Source organism: Aphelocoma coerulescens, chromosome 14 (assembly GCF_041296385.1).
Source record: "Aphelocoma coerulescens isolate FSJ_1873_10779 chromosome 14, UR_Acoe_1.0, whole genome shotgun sequence".
Classification (NCBI taxonomy): Eukaryota; Metazoa; Chordata; class Aves; order Passeriformes; family Corvidae; genus Aphelocoma; species Aphelocoma coerulescens.
The window spans coordinates 17,087,400-17,107,312 of NC_091028.1; the positions used below are offsets into that span (position 1 = coordinate 17,087,400).

A 19,913-nucleotide genomic window follows, 5' to 3' on the forward strand; every position below is an offset into this window, starting at 1 on the left:
AGGGTATTAAAGTAAGGGAAGTTGTTCCCTTTGAAGCAAGCTGTAACAATTAAGCTTTTGGTCAGTGAGTTGTCACTGTGTTTGTGGAGGGGTTTGAGGTAGAGGTTTTCAGTGCCTCTTATGAGCAAACTGCAAATGTCCCTGATCTAGCATTCTAATTTGGAAATTTTTTTTCCCCCAGGAATGATAGGGTCAAAAAGCAGGTACTGGGAGAAGCACCACAATCCGTTCTGACGTACCAATTTGAAAATGTTCATCTCCATTTCTGCATGGCCCTTGTCTCCCTGTCTCTTGGCCCCAGAAGCTGATACTGACAGACTGTTATTCAGCCTGTTCTTTGACTGCTTCTCTCTGTTCTCTGGCACTAGACTCATGTACAGGACTGACTTGATGCCTCCTGGCTGTAACACTGCCATTGCATCATTGCAGCTGGGCATGGGAAAATCTGTTCCTTATAGGAACTCTAGGACCAGGACAAGGAAGCACTGCAATGCTTGTTTACCTTTGCTTCCAGAGCTGCCCTTTGAGCACAGTGCAGCAATTGGCTGTGGAAGAAGTACAGGATAGGGCAGCTCAGGGGTGCTGCAGGGGTCTGAGCACAGCTGGGCACAGGTCTTGGGTGGAAGCAGTTTTGCCCCACATTCAGACAGCGCTAGGAAATTACTTTGTGTCGCTTAGAAAGCTCTTTTGTTGGCCTATTTATATAAAAGTTGCAAGCAGATACTTTTCTATTCGGCAAATTACTTGGCCTTTTAAATGTTAATCCTTTAGCAGAAATTCCTGTTTCTCCATGACTAATGAGAAATTACATATATAGTTACTTTAACTCAATCTGATAATCAGAGTAGTTTTTCATTGGTTCTTGAGATTATCTTTAAAATCAGGCACAGTAAGCTCTGCTTTATTATGCCACTGCTGCTACTGCCTGATCATCAAACCACACTATCAAGGGACAGAAGCAGTGTGAAAAGTAACATTTCTTTTGAGCCGGTAAGACAGTTTAACATATTTCTGTTCTATGCATTCTAGTATGTAATGTTAGGGGACATCTACTGAGCTAAAATATTGAAAAATATTTTCTTTATGTAAATGTGGAATTCTATATTGTTTCTTGAACTAGGAACCGAGAACAAAAGAATGACCAGAAGTGTCTTTGCACTTTTGTTCTGATAGTTTGCTGAGCACAAAGTAACACTATTGCATTAATTCTGATGGATTGCGCTTGAAAGAAGGACCATCTTGAACAAGGTGCTCCCTCTGATTGCAAGAGATGAATGTAAAGGAATCCAGCCAAAATAGTCCTCAGTGTTTGGGACTTTGCAGACATAAACAAACTTTTTAAATGTGTCTGTATATATGTGGGTGTATGAATATTGCTTTATTGCAGTCATCCTTTGTAGCAGCTTTTTTCCTGGGATCCAAGTATATCAAATCTAAAAGTACATGGCTGTTTGTGGGCATCAAATTGTTAGGAAAATGGCTGTCCAAAGATGAAGAGAGAAAACGGCTGGTTATATGGGCTTCTCTCTGATAATCTATGCAGATAAGAAAATCCAACCACTTTTTCCTTATTCCCCAGGATAAGTCTCATGTGAGCCTGTTATGCGCATTTGATGTGCTTCTGTCAGACGTGCTTAGAGGCCTACATATTCAGAAGGTAGATAATGTATCACTAATTTTTCTTAAAGGACCTGCAAAAATCTTTTCTTACAGGCAGCGATGATTGTTTACAATGGGTATCCCTCCAATTACATGTAGTAGCACAACAGATTGCTCTGGAGACTCTGCACTTTGGTTAATCTAAATGGATGAAGGGGTGTACCTGTTGGTACAGACATGCTATTGCCTGTCACTGTATTACTTTTTTAGGTGCCAGTCAGTGTCCTGCCTTCTGTAGTGCCTGTTGGTGCTGCCTGCGGAAGAGATGTAAGCAAAGGAAGGGATTATGGCCAAGGGAGAGCAGGTCATTTATAACTAGTTGCTAAGATGTAAGGAACTGGGCGTTCAAGGGTCCAGGTCTGCTGTGTCTGCTCCCACTGTGCACCACTTGTTGTATCATAGAATCCTGGAATGGCTTTGGTTGGAAGGGATCTCCAAATCCTCTGCCGTGGACCTCAACACCTTCCACTAGACCAGGTTGCTCCAAGCCCCATCCAAGCTGGCCTGGAACACCTCCAGGGATGGGGTAGGGACGTCTTTTCTGGACAGCCTGTGCTAGTGTCTCATTGACCTCACGGGGAAAAATTTCTGCCCAGTACCCCATGTAACCCTGCCCTCTGCTTGTTGGAAGCCATTCACCCTTGCCCCATCACTACATGTCCATCTCCAGCTTTCTTATACCTCTTTTATGTACTGGAAGGGGCTCTAAATTCTCCCTGGAGCCTTCTCTTCTCCAAGCTGACCAAGCCCAGCTCTCTCATCCTATTTCCATAGCAGAGGGGCTCCAGTTCTCTGATCATCTTTGTGGCTACCTTCAGACTTGCTCTAGCAACTCCATGTCCTTCTTATGTTGAAGACCCCAGAACTGGACACAGTACTGCAAGTGGGGGTCTCACAAGCACAGAGTAGAGAGGTAGAATCCCCTCCCTTAACCTGCTGGTCATGCTGCTTTTGATGCAGTCCAGGATATGATGGGCTTTCTGGGCTGCAAGCATGCATTGCTAGATCATGTCGACTGTCTTGTTAACATCAGTATCTTGCTCTGGGAGTGAGAATGAGCAAAATACATTTTGAAAGAGTCCAGAGCCACTGCCAAATCAGAGCCTGAAGCTTCTGACTTCCTCTAAGATTTAGGTGAGCATAAAAAAACCATGTGAATGAGCTGCAACAAGAAAAAATTACACTGATTAAGAAATATACTTTATATAAAAAGTTGATGTCAGAAGTGGAATAAAACCTAGGACTCCTGGCTGTCTGCTGTGGTCTGGCAATATCACATGTATCAAAGGATACCCAAGCATGTTGAAGAATCTTATGCATACATCTCCACGTGAAATCCTTGCTCATGCTCTTATATGATACTTCATGTTTTGTCAGGCCTTTGTAAACCTGATCTTACTTGTAGTCATCCAAAAGTCAGGGACACAAAGATCTTTTTTGTGTTCATCCCTTTGAGCCCATTATGTTTATCTGTACAATTCTTCTATCTCTCTTTCTCTATCTCATCAAGCGCAAGTTTCTTGTCCCCACTTTTAAAGTCACTGACAGCCTCTTCTTGTCCTCTTGTCATCTCTCACTTCCCCATCTGGAAGTTAACTCCATGATGTCAGCTCCTACCTCCCACTAGATCATTAAATCTACTTCTCCTAATCATCCTCCATGCTACTGCTTACACATTGAAGGCACTGCTTACAATTCTCTTGGGCTACATCAACCTCATTCTTCAAGTCTCCCTGTAAAGGTCTGCTTTACAGAGTTTCTAAAACCTAGATGATATCTAGGCTACCCACATGCTGACACTGTGTTGTCAACTGCTTGTACTACTTCCCCTCTCAGTGGTATCCATCAAATAATTTATTTTACCTTACAAATTCTTATAAGAAAATGTTTTTTTATTATGTGTTCAACTGGACTCCAAATCGGGCGCTTAACAGATTTAGCAATAACAGTCAATCATTTGTCTTTCTGTTAATAAGCAGTTGAAAGCATTTGGAAAATGTGTTGTACAAATTCTGGTTAAAATTACTTAAAATTGCTTTTGGGAAGTGGAGGCGGGAACCACAGGAGGGGAGGGGAAAGGCACAGCTCATTTCCTCGAGAAGAAAACAGGCAGAAACATACAGAAAGGATGGAAACACCATTGCAACCAGCTTGAGACCACCTTGGAAATCAAGGTCACTACCACCTCCTGGTGCCGATAGATTGCTGGCAACATACCTGGTGTATCATTTCAGGGCATCATCTCAGACATTTTGTCTCTCTCCTGCAGAGTGAAGGTGGTTCTCCCTTCTTGACACTACGGCTTTTCTGCCTTCACCCACAACTTTGCAGTGTTGCAGAAACTGGACATTAGAACACAAGAAAGCAGCAAGCAGTCTGGTCCCCAAGACATCTGGCTAAGAAGTTGATTTGTCTTCCACTGCTAGCATCTGCTAGCATCAGCTGTGCTGCTAGAACTGGACTTCCATCTGAGCTAATAGGATTTTTTATTCTTTTTATGATACCTAACCAAGATCTATAGACTACAGGTCTTGCATATGTTTAGGCAAGATGTTTCAGCAATAAAGATAGATCCCTTTTGTACAAATTCTTCCCTTTGTTTCTGCCTAATTGTATCTACCTTCAGTGTCCAGCTACTGGATTCTTTCCATTTCTCTCTTGTAGATTTAAAAAAGAAAAAAAGAAAAGAAAATATTTTTCTCCTACCTGAAATCATCTTCTCACCCATACTTATGGCTGGTGTGAAATGACTACTTAGCCTTTCCTTCGCTTAAGTTAAAGAGATTCACTTGGTCTTTAATTGTTGATTTCTGAGTAAAGTTCTCCAGGACTATATTGTTCTTATAGCCCTTTTCAGAACCATTTTCATATTGACAGCAATTTTTTTTTTTGAAGTTTTGATTCCAACAGAAGAAACTAATTAATGGTGTTAAAAATGCTATGTGTAGCTGCAATAACTTTTCTTTTAATTAAGATATATCCACAGTCTGTATGTTAGCTTCTCTAATTGCATTAATGTACTGCAGAATCTCATTCAGCTGGTTATGTGCTATTTCCTGAAGTTATTTTTTGATAAGTCTTTCAGAATTCAGTGTTCCATGGCCTACCTATGACTAACATTTATGGCTTCTAACACAAAAATTTGCATTTAAACATGTTGTATTTGTTTCCAGGTGAGCTAGAGAGCCAGAAATATCTGACACATTTCAAACATTGCAGAACTGAACAAAGAACTACTTGCGGGGGGGGGGGGGGGCGGCGGGGGGGGGCGGAGTGGTTTATCGAATTAGTAGCAATTACCTGGAAATGTTCTGTCCTGGTTTACTTATCTTGACCTCAGTTTGTTTATTTGTTTGTGTGCCTGAACAAGTTCTTGTAAGCATATGTATAATTCTACTTAATGCAGCTCTCTCTATTTCATATTTAGTCAGTATTACTGTATTTATCACAGGGATCATAAGCAAACCTGATTAGAATGATAAGCAGGAGAGGCTTCATGCCTCCCAGCCTCCCTCAGCTAAAATCAGCTAATGGTGACGCTTCCTCTCGACAACCCCCACTCTGAAGAAAGTGTGCAGCAAAACAGGATATTTATGAAAAACCCGTAAATGAAGAGGTGGTGAAGTAAAAGCCAGAAATACTTCTTTTCTCTTGATCAGTTCCTGAAACATCGTAATTATTTTACAATTTAATTCAGACAAGGGACACTACAGGCAGGCATAATCCAAGTTATACGTGGATGCTGCTGTCTAGCTTTGTGAAATTCATGACTGGAAGGATATTCTTGGTCATGGATCAGATCATTTAATCTCTTCAGTAAAACAATCCTAATGATTATTCTTAATCCTAATGATTACATTACAGTCCTTGCTAAGCATAGGCTTTTTCTTGCTCACTTCTATTCAAGACTTCTTCAGACTCTTTGTTGGTTAGAAGTCACAATCTTATTCTATAGCTAGGCTATATCCGCTTGGTCCTGTGCTAATGCTGTACTTATTGTTTCTCCTATGCTGACACTCTTCCCCTTTTCCCCAAGTTCTTCTGAAAGAGAGATCATAATCTCTGGCAAGTTTTGTTTGGTATTTTTTTCTTTTTCTTTTTTTTCTGATAGTAGCTAACTCAGGCTCTTTTGAGACAGAATATTACCCCACCCTCTTGCTGTAAAGCTCAGTTCAGTGTCTGTGCTAGTCAAGTTGTGCAAACATTGTTCCTTCAATATTTTTTTAATTTTTCAAGAAACTGTTTTTGTTTATACTGATTAGTGGTCTCTGTCTACAAACTCACTCCAAGTTTTCTGGATTTCAGGCTCCTTGGAGCAGCACTCTCCTTGCAGTGGTGCTGGGCTCATTTGCTGTGTTCAGGTAACAGCAAATAATGCAAACTGGAAACATCTTTTTGAAACACCACATATTGCTGAATAGATCAGGTCCATATTCTTCATATTAAATATATTCTTCATATTAAGTGCCATAAAATCATCAAATCAGAAACTTTTAGTGAAAAAATATAATTTTAAATTAAAACTTCATCAGGAGACAATTCAGAGAATGGAATTTTTGGTTAAAAAGAAAGAGAGTGAGCCCAGCATAACCTTGTAGAGATATAGTGTTCCATATTGTAGAAGATACACTTCAATCATCCTTACATAACCCTTCAGGATTAGAATGCTCAGAGACAAACATGCTCTATTGCTATGATTCTCTCCAAGTATCTGGTTTTGACTATGGTCAGAAACAGGTTTTGGGGAAGCATGAACATTGGTTCCAACCCACTGTGGCTCTCTGCTGCTCTTAAATTGTCATAAACCAGATGACAATAATGCAGGAAGAAGGAAAGAAGGACCCACACCTTCTCCCACCCTCAACCAAATTGCAGGAATTGTAGATTTCCTTTCAGGCAGCTGGTGCTTTAGTGCAAAGTACTATTTACTGCCATAAGAAGAACAGTTCCTATAGAAGAAATGATACAGCTGAGTTGTTGCCCTCTCTGACACATTCAAGATCAGCTTTTGTCAGGCTGGCAGAAGACTGCAGCTAATGCTTCAATCTGCTGGTAGAAATACTGACAAAACTGCTCTTAACAATGATTCTGTTTTAGATACTATCTGCAATGGGAGGAGTTGTGTGGCAGTTGGGCCTCCAGCTGTGCATTGCTGCTGCACTGGTCTTTGGCGGAGGAAGAAGGAGAGGTAAGAGGAGATCTGGAATAGGTCCACTGTACAAAGACAGATACACGCCTGTGCTCATTTTCCATTCACAGACCCTTCAATATGCAACCCAAGATCTTGTGACTGCCCTTTCCCAGGTACCAGTACAGCTGGCTGGCAATGCCAGGCTTAGAGGACTAAGCACATACTATAAAAGCTGGGCACCAGAAAAAGTGTAACCACTGCCCAAGGTCCCTGCTCTAAGATCTCACATTCATCTCATGGAGTGAAGTGTGTTACAACAGAATAACAACATGATGAGGAAGATTAGATGCAGTGTCAGCAAAGGAAGTAGTAGCAAGTAATGCATTTATTTGATGAACTGAGCCAGGCATCATCCAGTGATACATGAATCCAGTTCTGGTCTCCTTTCTCTGCAGAGCTCTCTGGCAGCCTGAGCTGCCTGAATAACTACGTGACTACTGTGAGCTGCATGTGGGTAACGGAGAAGCCCGTGGGTGATGGACCTTTCCACCTGCATTTCACCAAGTAAGACACCAAGAGCTGTCTGTGGCATCCCCAGCCCTGCATGGGCAGGACAGCACTGAGAAGCAGAGATGGAGCCCAGCTGTGGGCTTTGCTCTGTCCACAGCAGACCTGTGGCACAGCTAGTTCTGCCACCCCATCATTCTAGACCTGGGCCGCCTCAGAAGCTGCTCTCTTTTGTGGTCCTGCAGCCTTAGGGGCTGCTGCAAAGGTCCATCGCATATGGCTGCATGATCTGTCAGCTATGGGCTCTCCACCTGTTCAGTGAACCCTTCTGGCAGGCATCTCAGCGCACAGAACCTTCCCTTTCCAGCCTCTGGTCCCCATGACCTGGGAACTTCCAGAGCCCATCCTACATAAAGCTGCCTAACCAGCCTAACTAATAATTTCTTTCCTTTTTGCCTAGAAATTAAACACTTAATGGTTTAATCTATGTTAGTAAATATATAAATACAAGTCCACTGAGTTATAAGCTTTAATAAGAGATTTAGAATATTATCTGAATAGTTTTTCTTCTATAGAAGAAACCGGATAAATAGTTTGCTAACTAATAGGATAATTTAAGATGAATATGTTTAGGTTATGTAGTAACATTGTCTTGACCACCAGTAACTACTACTACATGAGGGTAAGCCACTCTGACATTAGATGCCTCACATTCTGCTACAGTTGAGTAAAAAATAGCCTAACTCTTATTAATACTGGATTTTATACTCTTATTAATAATACTCTTATTAATACAGAAAGATGGGCAAGCTGATAAACTGTGATCTTCCAGTTTCTTGTGGAATCACATGCAATGTGAAAAAATAACCAATAAATGGCTAAACCACACAAAGACAAACCAACTTCCAACACGTTTTGCTGTCAATACTGGTTTTTTTGTAGTGAAAGAGGTCTCAATGTACAGCTTATTGTTACCTCTGCGCTATGCACTTGTAACCAACTGTCCATCCACTCCTTCCCCCCTACCCACCTGCTTTCCTGCAGTGACAGCAGCCCTCTCACTTTCAGAGGGAGCAGAGAACAGCTACTGGGTGCTGTGTACAACTTGTGTGAGATCTGGTGCTCTCAGCAGTAAGGTTATGAAGGTGCCTCCTTCCTCCCTATCCAGCCCTGCCATCCTGCCAGCTTTTGGATTGCTGGTTTGCTTGCTGTCTGCACTAAATAGGTTCATGGTCTTCCAGAGTGTTGTGGTGTGCTAAGCTGCCACATATCCATAAACTGAAAAGCACTTAATTGTATGACTTAAAAGAAACTTTCAGCCTTTTTATTCTTCTAGCCTCTGGTCAAAGGGCCACAACGCCAGCTGCAAACTGACTGCCACAGCGAGCACACAGAATCAGTACCACTGCACAATTAATTTAGCCAACCAGATCTTGGAAACAGATGGTTATAGAGTCTCTCTCCAAGGAAACTTTTTTGGACATAATCACACATACCTGACCTTTCCAGAGTACAATCCCCGCAAACACAGTAAGTATGAACCAGGGCAGCTGTGAGCTCAGGCTCTGCCCAGAAGCTCCAGGATAGGTCTGATATGCTGTCTAACAAAGGATGTCTCAAAGATAGCAAGTGAAAACAATGAAAACAAGCAAGACTGTCCATCCCCAGAGAGTGCACTGTGTGAACTGCACCAGTAAGGATGCAGTCACTGAGTCTCTCCATCCTGACTTTTCCCAGACTTCAGAGAAGGCTGGCTCTGGAGCACCATTCAAGAATACTTCTCATCTGCATCATGTTTTCTTGTGCCCTGGGTAATTTGCAATTGGATTGCCTCAATTATTTGTTTGTTTAGTTGTTTTATTTTTCCCTAGGAAATTATGTAATGAGGAGTCATGGATTTAACTGAATGTCCCATGCCCTGGTACCAGAGAGAAATGCTCAAAACCTGCTCATATTAGTGGTATGTCATAAGGGCAGAATGTGATATCCAGAGAGGTTCTTTGCTCGCAAGACTAACCCTAGGGACTACTGGAGTTATCATTAATTTACATCAGATCTGTAGCTGTTCCAATCCTGTAAGCTAATTTGGTCTACTGCTAGTGTTAGTATCCCTCTTTAGACCCAGCTTTATCTTCCATGACTTCAGTCACCCTAATACCATGCATTTTCTTTTGTGGTGTCCCAAATACCGTGAAAAAAACTCCTCCTCTATTTGCAGTAAAACTTGATCCACCTTTGAACATCCAGAGCAACACCACTGCCAGCAAGTGCCAGATATGGTGGAGTCTATGGAATGTGCCTTGGTACCTCGCTGAAATTCTCCAATATGAGTTGCAGTATAAGGAGTACAGCATGTCCTGGGAGGTAACTGGATGAGGCATACGGTGATCCTGCCTTGTTCTTTGGGTACAACGGCCTTGCCACTCAGCTCAGGGCTCTCCACCAGGTGACTTAAGCCGGCCTTTCTAGTTTCCTATATTAAGGCTGAGAGATTTTACATAAAACATCAATACTGAAGTTCAATAACTCTTCCTCTCATGAACCCTGCAGAAGTCATCCATCATCATGTAGGCCCTCTTCTTGCATCTAAGAAAAGAAAATCTGGAAAAGAGAAGGGAAAAAACAACAAAAAAAGAGTATTTAAAAGACCATCCTTTTGCCCAGTCTCATTAACAGCAATGCTTTGTAATACTTTGCAGGTTGCATTGAACAAGACACTACCCAGTTCACTGCCACAGGTTGAAATTGAAGCCACAGAGCTCCGCAGTGGCATTGCTTATGCTGCAAGAGTTCGCTGCAAAGTTTCTGAAAATGAGAATTCATACCACAGTCAGTGGAGTGAGTGGAGCCAGACAACACTGTTTCAAAGAGCAGGTACAAAGAATGTTGTTTTCATTTTATTTCATTTTTTTTCATGTCCATGTTCCAAAAAAAAAAAAAAGAAGGTACATGGTAAAATGAAGCTTTTCAAATCAGAACTAGCTTTATTCAAATATTCATAGCCAACTTACTTTCCTTAAGGCCTTTGGCTACAAATGAAAAGCTGTTTCATTTGTATTGCTTGGTTATTTGGGGTTCTATCTTGACTTCCAGAATTTTTATTAAAATTTTTTGCGCTGATTCTTTTCCTAGATGTCCCAAAATTCCCTGAAAAGATTCTAAATACCAAAACTATGCAGTTCTTATTAATTCCTCTGAGTTTTGGCACTCTACTGTATTTATTCTGGAACTGCAAGATTTCCTCAAGGTATGTGATTTTCATTAAGTTCCCCTTGATATTTATGGCCTGAAAAGGGTAAATCAAGAGTCATTATACCCCTTTTCCTTCCTGTTTCTGCTGCACAATCTCAGTCATTTCCAAAAGGTCTTTTGACAATCTTGGAACATGACACGTTCCTTGGCTGGTGATAGTTAACGACCCACTATACAGTCCTTAAGGAGACCAAAGTACCTTTGGGACTCCCAAATTCGGCTACAGCCCAAGGATGATGGTCTCTTGGAGTTAAAGAAATTTAAGCCCATGGAAATTTTTGAAGTTTCATGTAGATAAATTAAAAGTGCAAGTACACAGCAATCCATAAAGGTGCTTAAACTGATGTCAGTGTTAAGCTACTTGTTACATTCCTGGCAGGAGTCAGTAGGTAAAATACCAATATAGGCAAATTAAACTGACTCCAATTCATTTGAGACCATGTTGTACAGAGAAAAAAGTGGTTTTAGAACCTTGGTTCAACCATCCTCTGCAACTTTTTATGCTGGCAGAGCATAGGTAAATCTCCTACTACTGCTTTCTTTTTTGCCTTGACATACATTATTATGCTCCATATACACATCATTCTTAGAGAAACAGAACACATGATGTCCACGCGATAAAATATCTTTACAGGATAGACTCTATTAAAGGGCAAGGATGTCTGCAAGAATTTCTCTGTTTAAATGTAATGAAACTAGAACTCTTTAAAACACTTTCAGAAACAGTGGTTTAGATCAAGCAAGATGATAAACAAATGCTTAAACAGTTCAGTGCATATAATGAGTAATAGACTAGTATATTAAGTTTGTTGCATATTCCTAAGAAACTTATGAGAGTGTGCTTCAGCTTAAACATTAAATGCAAGCACAGGTGGCAGACAAACAGTTGCATGAGAAGTCAGAAATTATGATGAGTGGGCTTCTTGTGCAATCTTACTAACATCAGTGTGGAGGGGTTCATCTAACCAGTATCATGGAGACAAAACACAGAAAAACTGTCCCTTTTTTTTAAGTGTTGTTTTCTCACTTCAGGGCAAAAAGCCTCACCTGCTTTAACATTCCCACGCCAGCTGCTTTCTTTCAGCCACTCTATAGTTTGCACAATGGGAATTTTAAGGTAAGAAATAAATTTCACTTCTTTCTTATGACCCTCAGTTCATGACAGGAGGATTTTTTTTCCTGGGATTAATCGTTCTAGCAGAATTACATGGTTCTGATCTTCCTGAGAGTTTATAGTTTCACCGTTTCCTGCTTCCACATTCCAGCTAACCACCAGAGCTTCTGTCCAGCTTCTTGCTCCTTAGAAGTGGAGCTCCTCCAGTGACTCCCAGCTCAGACTGAATGCAAAAGGTGCACCCTTTCAAAACCAAAGAAATACCAGCAGCTTGCATTATATTCTGGTGGTATAATCTTGTAAAAATTCTTGTAAAATTTTGTGAAATTAGCAGCTAGGTTTTTTATCCTATTACTCTAACTTAGCCTGTTGGATTTACACTAAACATTTAGGTTATTGTGCCAAAGCCATAAAGAAAGAAGAGTTATTTTGGAATAACTGCAAAATGACCCCACCTTACTGATGTTTTCATTAGGAGTGGGTTGGACCAAATGAGGCTTGTAGCCAGCTTGAAAGAGAAGAGGCCAGCAATTCAAGCAAAGTGAATGCAGATAGAATTTCTGATCCAAACACCCAAGAACTGATTTCCCAAATCTCATTGAAACCTACAGAAAGCACAGATCTGGTTACTGCAGAAGAGAACTTTGAATTTACCTTGGGTCCAAGACAGCAGTATGTCCCCAGCAGGTACATAAGAGCAGAAGAGATTGAGTTGAGGCCAGGACTATTGTTTGCACCAAGCCATGATGATGATACCGTTGGCCTGAAAATCTCTGAAATAATTAAAGACAACCTTGAGAGCCCTAGTGTTGGAAAGAATTATCCCTCTCACTCACAGCATGGAAAGGATGACTTTCTTATGCTTCAAGAATCCTTGGGGATAGCAGATATGTCCTTCAGTGGTAGTGACTATTGTACTTTGTGTGACAATGATACCACAGGAGGTTTGATTCCTGCTGAACTACTGAAGCTTTCTAATGGCAATAGTCGTGTTAAACACCAGAAAGATCAGTGACCTTCCATGAGGAATACTGCCTATGAAGTTCCTTGTGCTCTCAGATCACCTCCCAACACTGTCCTTCCAAGCAGCTTAAATAGTGACTGTGCAAACAGTTTCTAACATGTATGATTTAAAAATAAATCCTCAATTTGTGTACTTCAGAAGAAGATTGTGACTAAGTCCTCTGTCTAGTAAATACTACCCCTAAAGGCATGGCAAAGCCTGACTCCAGCACCATTTGCGGTCCCAGAGACACACGGCTATGCTCCTCCCTAAATTAACCTCCTGGCTGCAAGATCCAGTAGCCCTCTTGTCTAAGGAGGAAGCAGCAGACCTGCTGTTTTCTTCAGGAAGAACTATTGGAATGGTGTGCCTCTTGGAAGCAGAAATATTTGCAATGTGATGAACCATGATTTAAACTCCATCATTTTGTAAAAACTATGCATGACTTTTCATAAAATAATGAGAAACTATTTTTGCTTAAGAAGGAAATTCTGCTTCTTAATATGATATTGATGAATTAAAAGAGTTCCTGATTTGATCAGAATTTGTAATTGCTCTATTTAAAGATAATCAGACAGTAGGCCTTGTTCTTTATTATCCTGAAGGGTTGTAACTTTTTATTTTGCAATAAGTAAGCCTCGTGTACTGCTTTAACAAAAAATTATTTCAAGGTTAAGTGGCTGGGCTGATCTAACGGCAAAAGGTGAAAAACAAGAACAGCACAAATGACCTTTACTTAATCACAGAAGAGGCCAGGCCCACTGCCTCTCCAGGACTTCTATTATTTCTCAAGAATTGATCAGTCCTTTGCCTATCTGCACAACAGGTACAGCCTTTCTGAGTGGAGGTTTACTTTCTGCCCTAGACACAGAAAATCCTATATATGATTAATCATCTACCAAGCAGATTTCTGGAGTCTTAGTTGCATTTCTTAGATTTAATGGGCTCAACAGTTTTAGCAAGCATACTGAGATATGTACGCATGCATCTGAACTAGCTGACACACGCATATACGCAGCCACATATGTTCATTCCTTTCTCTTTGGAGTGCTTCCGTTGTCTCTCTGGTGACAGCACAAATTAGTTTTGACAAGGCAAAGAAAGATTTCATTTAGAAGAAACAAAGTAGGTTGAGACATCCTTCCAAAAAAGCATGCTAAGCCAGAGAACTGTTGTGAGGAGTCCTCATCTGTGAGAAAAACAGGACCAGAAGGAGGAGTTAACATCCAATTTGTGTGACAGCCATAGAAGGTGACAGCAGTGATTTGTTTTCAGTGTTGTAACCAAAGGGCTTTTCTGATACTTGAAAAAATATCCCATTTCTGGTCCTCGGTGCTTTTTAACTTGCAAAAGCTATATTCAAGGGTGCATCTTTTATTCTGCCGCAATCTAATGGCAAGAGGAGAACATGATGTTGCTGTCATTAACAGTTGCTGTAATTTCCCCAGGATGAGAAAATCAGAAAAACAATGCCACATACCTGGAGGATTTTGGTGATCCCAAACTTTTAGACCCCATAGTGTAGTTTGATGTAGTGTCCCAAATTTCAAATCTTCAGAATCTGAGAGATGCTTCCTGAAATTGTCAGATCAATTGTATCTTAAACTAAACAGATCTTGACAGCCCTTACTTATGAACACGTCTGCACAGAAATTGAACCATATAAAATCTTGTTCTGTTCATAAGGTATTCTGTACCAGTTGTATTAGCAAAATGAGAGTGGGAACAATTATATTCAGATATGAGTAAAGAGAAGCAGGTCAGGCTATGGAAGGGAGAGTGTAAAACTTCATTAATAGAGAAGCAAAGAAAACTGAGAGATTGAATGTAGACAGAAATTACTTGAGAGAAATGAAAAGCCAAAGACACTGCTTGTGTCCATTAGGGCAAGATAGCAAGACTATAAGAACTGAGTCTGCAGATGATGACAGGCTGATGGTTAAAAGGCTGAAATGATATTCTAGCATCAGGAGTTCTCCAGGTGAAACTCTTAAAAACTTTCAGCTGCTTCTGCTTTTATGGAGTTACTTAAAAATATTAATTGTTGCAGCTAAAACCAAAATGCCTCTGCTTTACAATTAGGTCTTTGGAACAATCAAAGCCTCATTTTTATTCAGCCACTGAAATACTACAAATTTTCTAAAAAAGCAGGCTATAACCCCCTCCCCCCCCCCCCCCTTTTTTTTCCCCCTGTCCTTTTGCTTTGTGTTTTTTTAAGGTTTTTTTTGTTCTTTTCTTTGGTGTCATGTTTGAGACTGGTATTAGGTTCAAGCTATGGTTTTTCACAGCTTGTTCCAGAATCTCTGCACTATTCTAAGGCTGACTTTTGCCTCTAAGAGGGATATATATCCTTCAAGTGGAAGATAGAGAACTACAGTCTAATAAGGAGATATAATATTGGCTCTGATCAAACCTATGAAGCCTTTAATATCCTGGGACTACCGAGTGCATGCTATGTGTATCACCTGCAACCAGAACAAAGTACACAGCATTCTTCCCTTTTTCTTCTGTTGAATTTTGCCAAAAGAAACTATTTTGGAAAATATTTAAGTAGTGCTTGTAAGCCACTAAGGAGCTGAAAATGTTCTGTGACAAAGATTTTGGTTTAGTTGTGGGTTTGTTTTTTGGTGGTGTGTTTGGAGGTTGTTTGTTTTGTTTTGTTTTGCTTGTCTCACCTGGTACTTCTAGTCACCTATATTGCCCAGGGCATGGGAGCTTTATTTAGCCTCCACCTAAGGGCTGAGGGACACAGCTCGTCTTCAGTTGTCTTTGTGTCGCTTCCTGCATGGCCTCTGGGCCCGGGCTTCAGGTATGTTATATTTGGATAGCCCCCTTGAGTGGATGTGGCAGTGCCTCCTCCTCCCGAGGCAGTGCCCTTCCCCTCCGGGGCCGCCCCCGCTCCCCCGCCCAGCGGATGCCCCTCGGCGCAGGCCGCCCCCTGGTGGCAGGTCCCGCCCGCCGGAGGCCGCGGGAGGTTTCTCCCACGTCCCCCCACTACAGGCAGTGTTTGCTTTCCCCGATTCTCCCCAGCTGATTCACAGCTTCCTGAAGGCATCATGCCTAGACTTGGAAATACTATTCAACTGCATCCTCATTTGTTACATGAAGAATGAAATAAGTACTAGCTGCCGTTCTCAAATTCTGTATGTCATTATGTGCTAAAATAGTATTTATTTGCAGTAACATCTCACTATTAATTCATTACTTAAATTCTGGTACTCTGTAGCTCTCACTCTCACATCCTATTTCAGTATATTGCTAGTAACCTATTATTTCAGAGCTTATATTAATACATTTGCTTTCTTTTTTGAATTGCAATACTTTGCACTTAATGTAATTTCATTATTTAGAGTGTATTTAAAATATGTCAAAATATTTTTTCTCCTCATTTTTGTCTCCCCAAGTGACTAAAATCTTTCCCAGAATAATATCACAAATCTTGTATACATACTTTCTATTTCATTACCAAAACTGATGAAAATATTGAATCAGACCAAGTTTGAGCCTGGAGTGCCCCTTGAAATGCCATTTCACTTTAACAGGGAACTGCTAATGATTAGATGCATTATCAAAAATTTTAATTATTCATTAACAAGGTGCTAGCATTTAGGTCAACAATCTTCCTTAGTATTCCTTTAAAACTGAACTGTGTCAAAAATCTTAGCAAAGTCAAATTATATACTATCTACCCTGTTAGCAGCAAGTAAGCTTTCTTAGCAAAGATGGAAGTTGAATCAAGTTATATTCTCTGTTTAATCATTCACTCAGTTTAGCATTATTTTTGGCCTTACTTTTCCTACACTTGAAGATGAGACCATCATTCAGAAGTCCTCTAGGCTTCTTGAACGGCTTCTCAGAAATAACTTCCAACATTGCAGAGACTGATTCAGTTCTTTATGCTTTGCTTGGTTGGTTTGGTTTTTTTGTTTGTTTTTTGGGGGTTGTTTATTTGTTTGGTTTTGGTGGTTTTGTTTTGTTTCATTTTCCCAAAAAAAAAATACTTTGGGGCAAATTTCATCTGTCCCTGCAGAATTTAACACACTTGCTAAGGACTTTAACTCAATTTTTTTGTTTGCTATTATTATCTTGTTAAAATGAATAATATTATCTTTATTGTTAAACTAGATTGTTTTAGTGGAAGAAAAAGGGCGTGCTGTATTACTCAATCCATTACACATTGTCTATTATTCACTCCCTTTCCTGAACAATAACAGGCCTTTACTCTCCCTTTTTCCTAAGACTGATGACAAACTTTAGATTTTGTGGTTGTCCCATTTTCTAATTAATTTTAGTTTCTCAGTTTGTTTTCAACTGAACAGGAGATAAAAATTTCTACTGTCCAAGTTTTCCAGCAGGTTTGGTACACTAAACTCTGCCAGATGAAGCCACTGGACTCTACAGCATTGTCAGCTCTAAGAATTACATACAATATCCTGGTACTTCGTGGCTTTAATGCTATTGTGTGCTTTATTACCTCTGTTCTAAAGGCACCATCTGCTTTTCTAGAAAGGAAAATGTTACAGTTTGCTGATACTAAGCAGCAGAACCTAGCAAATTGCCTATAGTAATGCTGTTGCCTGATTTGTGTTTGCTTTGGCTCATGCATACTGGAACACACATATAGTCTGTACAGCTGATCTACAGCCCAGAGAAGCTGAATCAGAGCATTACACGTGCCCAAGTAAGCCCTACTGGAACAGGATGTGAGTCTGCACAGAACTGTCTTGACACATACAGCTTGATTGAGTAGTCATGTAATAGTATTACAAGTCTGCCCTGTTTGGTTCCTTCCTTTTCTTTGTGTTCACAAGTCTTGGTTGTATAATGTTTGGAATAGCTGTAAACTTGCTGTGTGCAATCCATAAATTTTTATAGTTTTGTGATAGTTTTTGAGCCTTAAAAAAACTAGCTAATTTTTGAGCCTTACAAAAGTATCCAAGGACATATAAACATAAATCCAGCTGGTCAAGCAGCTGTGTGGACCATTATGATAATGGCTAGTTAGACCCAAAACTGTAAAATGAGGAGAAAAAAGTTTTACCAGATCACATGGAAAAGAATCTGCCTTTTCGCCAGGATAATCTCTTTCAATTCACATATGCGAAAACCATCACAGCATCATTCAGTAGCCACAAACACGGCACTACTGACCTAAGTCACACAAAAGCTTTTTCCTACTTGGCAGAGTTTCTCTAAGAGGCCTAAAATATGGATACAGTCTGAAGAGTGCAGGTAGGCTTCCAACAAAAAACCACACGCGCAGACGTCCACTGACCCGTGCATCCAACCTACTACAAGACTATGATCAATTGTTCTACTAATCTGCAGAACAGATTAGTTCTGCCTTCAGGCAGAAGGATGAAAAAATTATCATAGAGGAAAGGTGACTCAGGCTGGCTATTTTAAAAACCTTTCTGAAAAAAGTGATCAACTCTGGGACACCGCAGTTGCCCTGGCCCTCCACGCCACCCCCGCTTGAAGCTAAATATCGGTATCTTGTACATTCTGATGCAGTTCAGTAAACTAGATGGTCTTTTCCTGCTTCATCCTCTTGAGTAATCCCTCACAATTCTACGAACTCTTTGACAAACTCAATTTGTTCGCTACAGTGTCGTGCACTGCTGGCCCACCTCCCGGCGTCTGTGGCCGGCGGGCTCGCACACGGACTGACAGGACGCCGTTAACGGGCACCGCGGGCTCGTACAGAAAACAGGGAAAACGGCCTGTCACAACCAGCGAGGGAGCGCGGGTATTATGCAGACGAGGCAAGTTCTCAGGAACGAAGAAGCGCACTGGAATTGCATTTATGACGCACTCGAATTCCGAGCTGCGTGGAGGGCGCGGCTCTCCCGGCAGTCCCGGCCGCCGCGCTGGCGCCACCAGCCGCCGCTCCTACGGCACGCCGCCGTCGTGGCACAAATCCGGATGTGAGCGTCCGGGGAAGGTGCTGCCCGGCGGTCCCGCCCCTTTCCGCCCTTACTTACGCAGCTTCCTGGGGGCGCCATTCCCTCAACTGCGCATCCTCCTCTCGGCTTGGACGCTGAGGCTGACGGGGGACGCTCTGTTCTGGCTCGCGTGTGAGTAACAGTTACCGCCACCAGTGAGCGAGCGCAGTGCGCGGAAGACCCGCCTACGGCGGGGGGGGGATTGTTGTGGTGACGTCGGGGGCGGGGGACGCGGGCGCCCCATTGGCTCAGGCTGGGCCGAGCGCCTGGCGCGGAACGGGTGGGGAACGGCCCCGGTCCGGGCGGGCCATGGCCAGCACCGGCAGCCCCCTGGTGAGTCCGGGCGCGGGGGGCGGCCCGCGGGCCAGGCGGGCCATGGCCAGCACCGGCAGCCCCCTGGTGAGTCTGCCCGCGGCTGCGGCCCGCGGGGTGCTGGGGGAATAAGTAGGCCCGGGCGCCGGGGCCAGCCCGTGAGAGGTGGCCGCCCGTGCCCAGTGCTCTGCCGGCGGTGGGGTCGCGGTGGGCTTTCGCGAACGGCCCCGCCTCCTACGCCCGCTCGAACAGGGCGGGTGAACGGGCGCTGCCGTCGGTGGGGCCAGTCTTGTCGCTGCTGCTCGCGGTCCTTCTTCCGCCCCCCTTTCCTGGCTCGCCGCCGGCCTCGCGGGAGGGCCCCGTTCTCCCCCGAGCGTAGCCCGTTCGCGGGAGGAGGTGAGGCCGATGGTGAAGGGGCCTCACCGCGGCCTCTCGCCGACCTCCGTTTTCGGTTCCGGGTACGGGGCGTTGGCATGGCTATGCCAGGCCGTCTCCCGCTGGCCGAACAGGCGTTGTTGCCCTGTGGGAGCTACCTGTCACTCTGTAATCGATTTCTTTTGTAGTAGGAACAAACGCGTGAGGAAGATCGTGAGGGTCACAATAGGACGCCGTTTCAAACGCAGTTGTTTACGTTAGTCTGACAGCGTAAATCTCGTTTCGTGTGTACTGACATATCTCGAAGATGGACTCGTAGTTGGTATACAGACGTGGTAATGGTAAATCTTCTTCTGTGTTGTAAGTTATACAGTTTGGTTAGTGTAGACATTCTCTTGTGAAAAGAAAAATAATCACCAGCTTTCACTCGTGTTGGCAAAACTACCTGGCAGTGATATGTTCCTTGTCCTCATGTGCATGCTGCTGTGCTTTTGAGTCCTGTGCTCTGTCAGTTGCAGGCTGCCAGGCTTCACTCTGCGGCACTTAAAACTTTTTCATCAACTGGAGTTGATGAAAAGGAGGCTTTTATGTGGAGACTGGCACAGCCATGTAGAT

At 42.4% G+C, this 19,913-nt stretch overlaps 2 protein-coding genes and 1 long non-coding RNA gene across 10 annotated transcripts in view; 2 read left to right on the forward strand and 1 right to left on the reverse strand.

The window, feature by feature from the left end:
* Window positions 1-920: 920 nt before the first annotated feature.
* LOC138118728 (interleukin-9 receptor-like) lies at window positions 921-13,186 on the forward strand. Of its 4 annotated transcripts, XM_069029903.1 has the most exons (11): window positions 947-990; window positions 1,580-1,657; window positions 5,965-6,020; window positions 6,757-6,847; window positions 7,246-7,354; window positions 8,634-8,827; window positions 9,516-9,661; window positions 9,997-10,171; window positions 10,430-10,544; window positions 11,582-11,666; window positions 12,139-13,186. In XM_069029903.1, the coding sequence occupies exons 4-11, from the start codon at window positions 6,769-6,771 to the stop codon at window positions 12,676-12,678; spliced, it is 1,443 nt and encodes a 480-aa protein (XP_068886004.1). In that variant the 5' UTR covers window positions 947-990; window positions 1,580-1,657; window positions 5,965-6,020; window positions 6,757-6,768; the 3' UTR covers window positions 12,679-13,186. The 4 variants fall into 4 exon arrangements, with proteins under 4 accessions (XP_068886006.1, XP_068886004.1, XP_068886007.1 ...); XM_069029906.1 differs by lacking the exon at window positions 5,965-6,020 and having other exon boundaries at window positions 953-990; XM_069029904.1 differs by lacking the exon at window positions 1,580-1,657 and having other exon boundaries at window positions 961-990.
* Window positions 13,187-13,312: 126 nt separating this feature from the next.
* On the reverse strand, window positions 13,313-18,719 carry LOC138118730 (uncharacterized). Its single transcript, XR_011155270.1, has 3 exons — window positions 18,651-18,719; window positions 14,147-14,241; window positions 13,313-14,055 (listed from the first exon to the last, which is right to left on the reverse strand). It is a non-coding gene; the product is annotated as an uncharacterized lncRNA (long non-coding RNA).
* PDPK1 (3-phosphoinositide dependent protein kinase 1) overlaps window positions 18,688-19,913 on the forward strand; it is a 31,567-nt gene continuing 30,341 nt past the window's right edge. Inside the window, exon 1 of one of the 5 annotated variants that reach the window (XM_069029900.1) lies at window positions 18,688-18,743. Coding sequence is in view for 3 of the 5 variants with exons in the window: in XM_069029902.1 (XP_068886003.1) it covers window positions 18,921-19,010 (90 nt within the window). In the remaining 2 variants the exon portion in view is untranslated. Of the gene's footprint in view, window positions 18,744-18,832; window positions 19,011-19,913 lie in introns of those variants that run through there. The other 4 variants (XM_069029901.1, XM_069029902.1, XM_069029899.1 and 1 more) reach the window with 4 other exon arrangements.

Bases quoted from the DNA above. Each gene is read 5' to 3' on its own strand.
- LOC138118728 (XM_069029905.1), top strand. From the start codon at position 6,769: ATGGGAGGAGTTGTGTGGCAGTTGGGCCTCCAGCTGTGCATTGCTGCT. The intron at 8,828-9,515 runs GTAAGTATGAAC...CTCTATTTGCAG, and splicing joins GTACAATCCCCGCAAACACA to TAAAACTTGATCCACCTTTG. The intron at 10,545-11,581 runs GTATGTGATTTT...TTCTCACTTCAG, and splicing joins AACTGCAAGATTTCCTCAAG to GGCAAAAAGCCTCACCTGCT.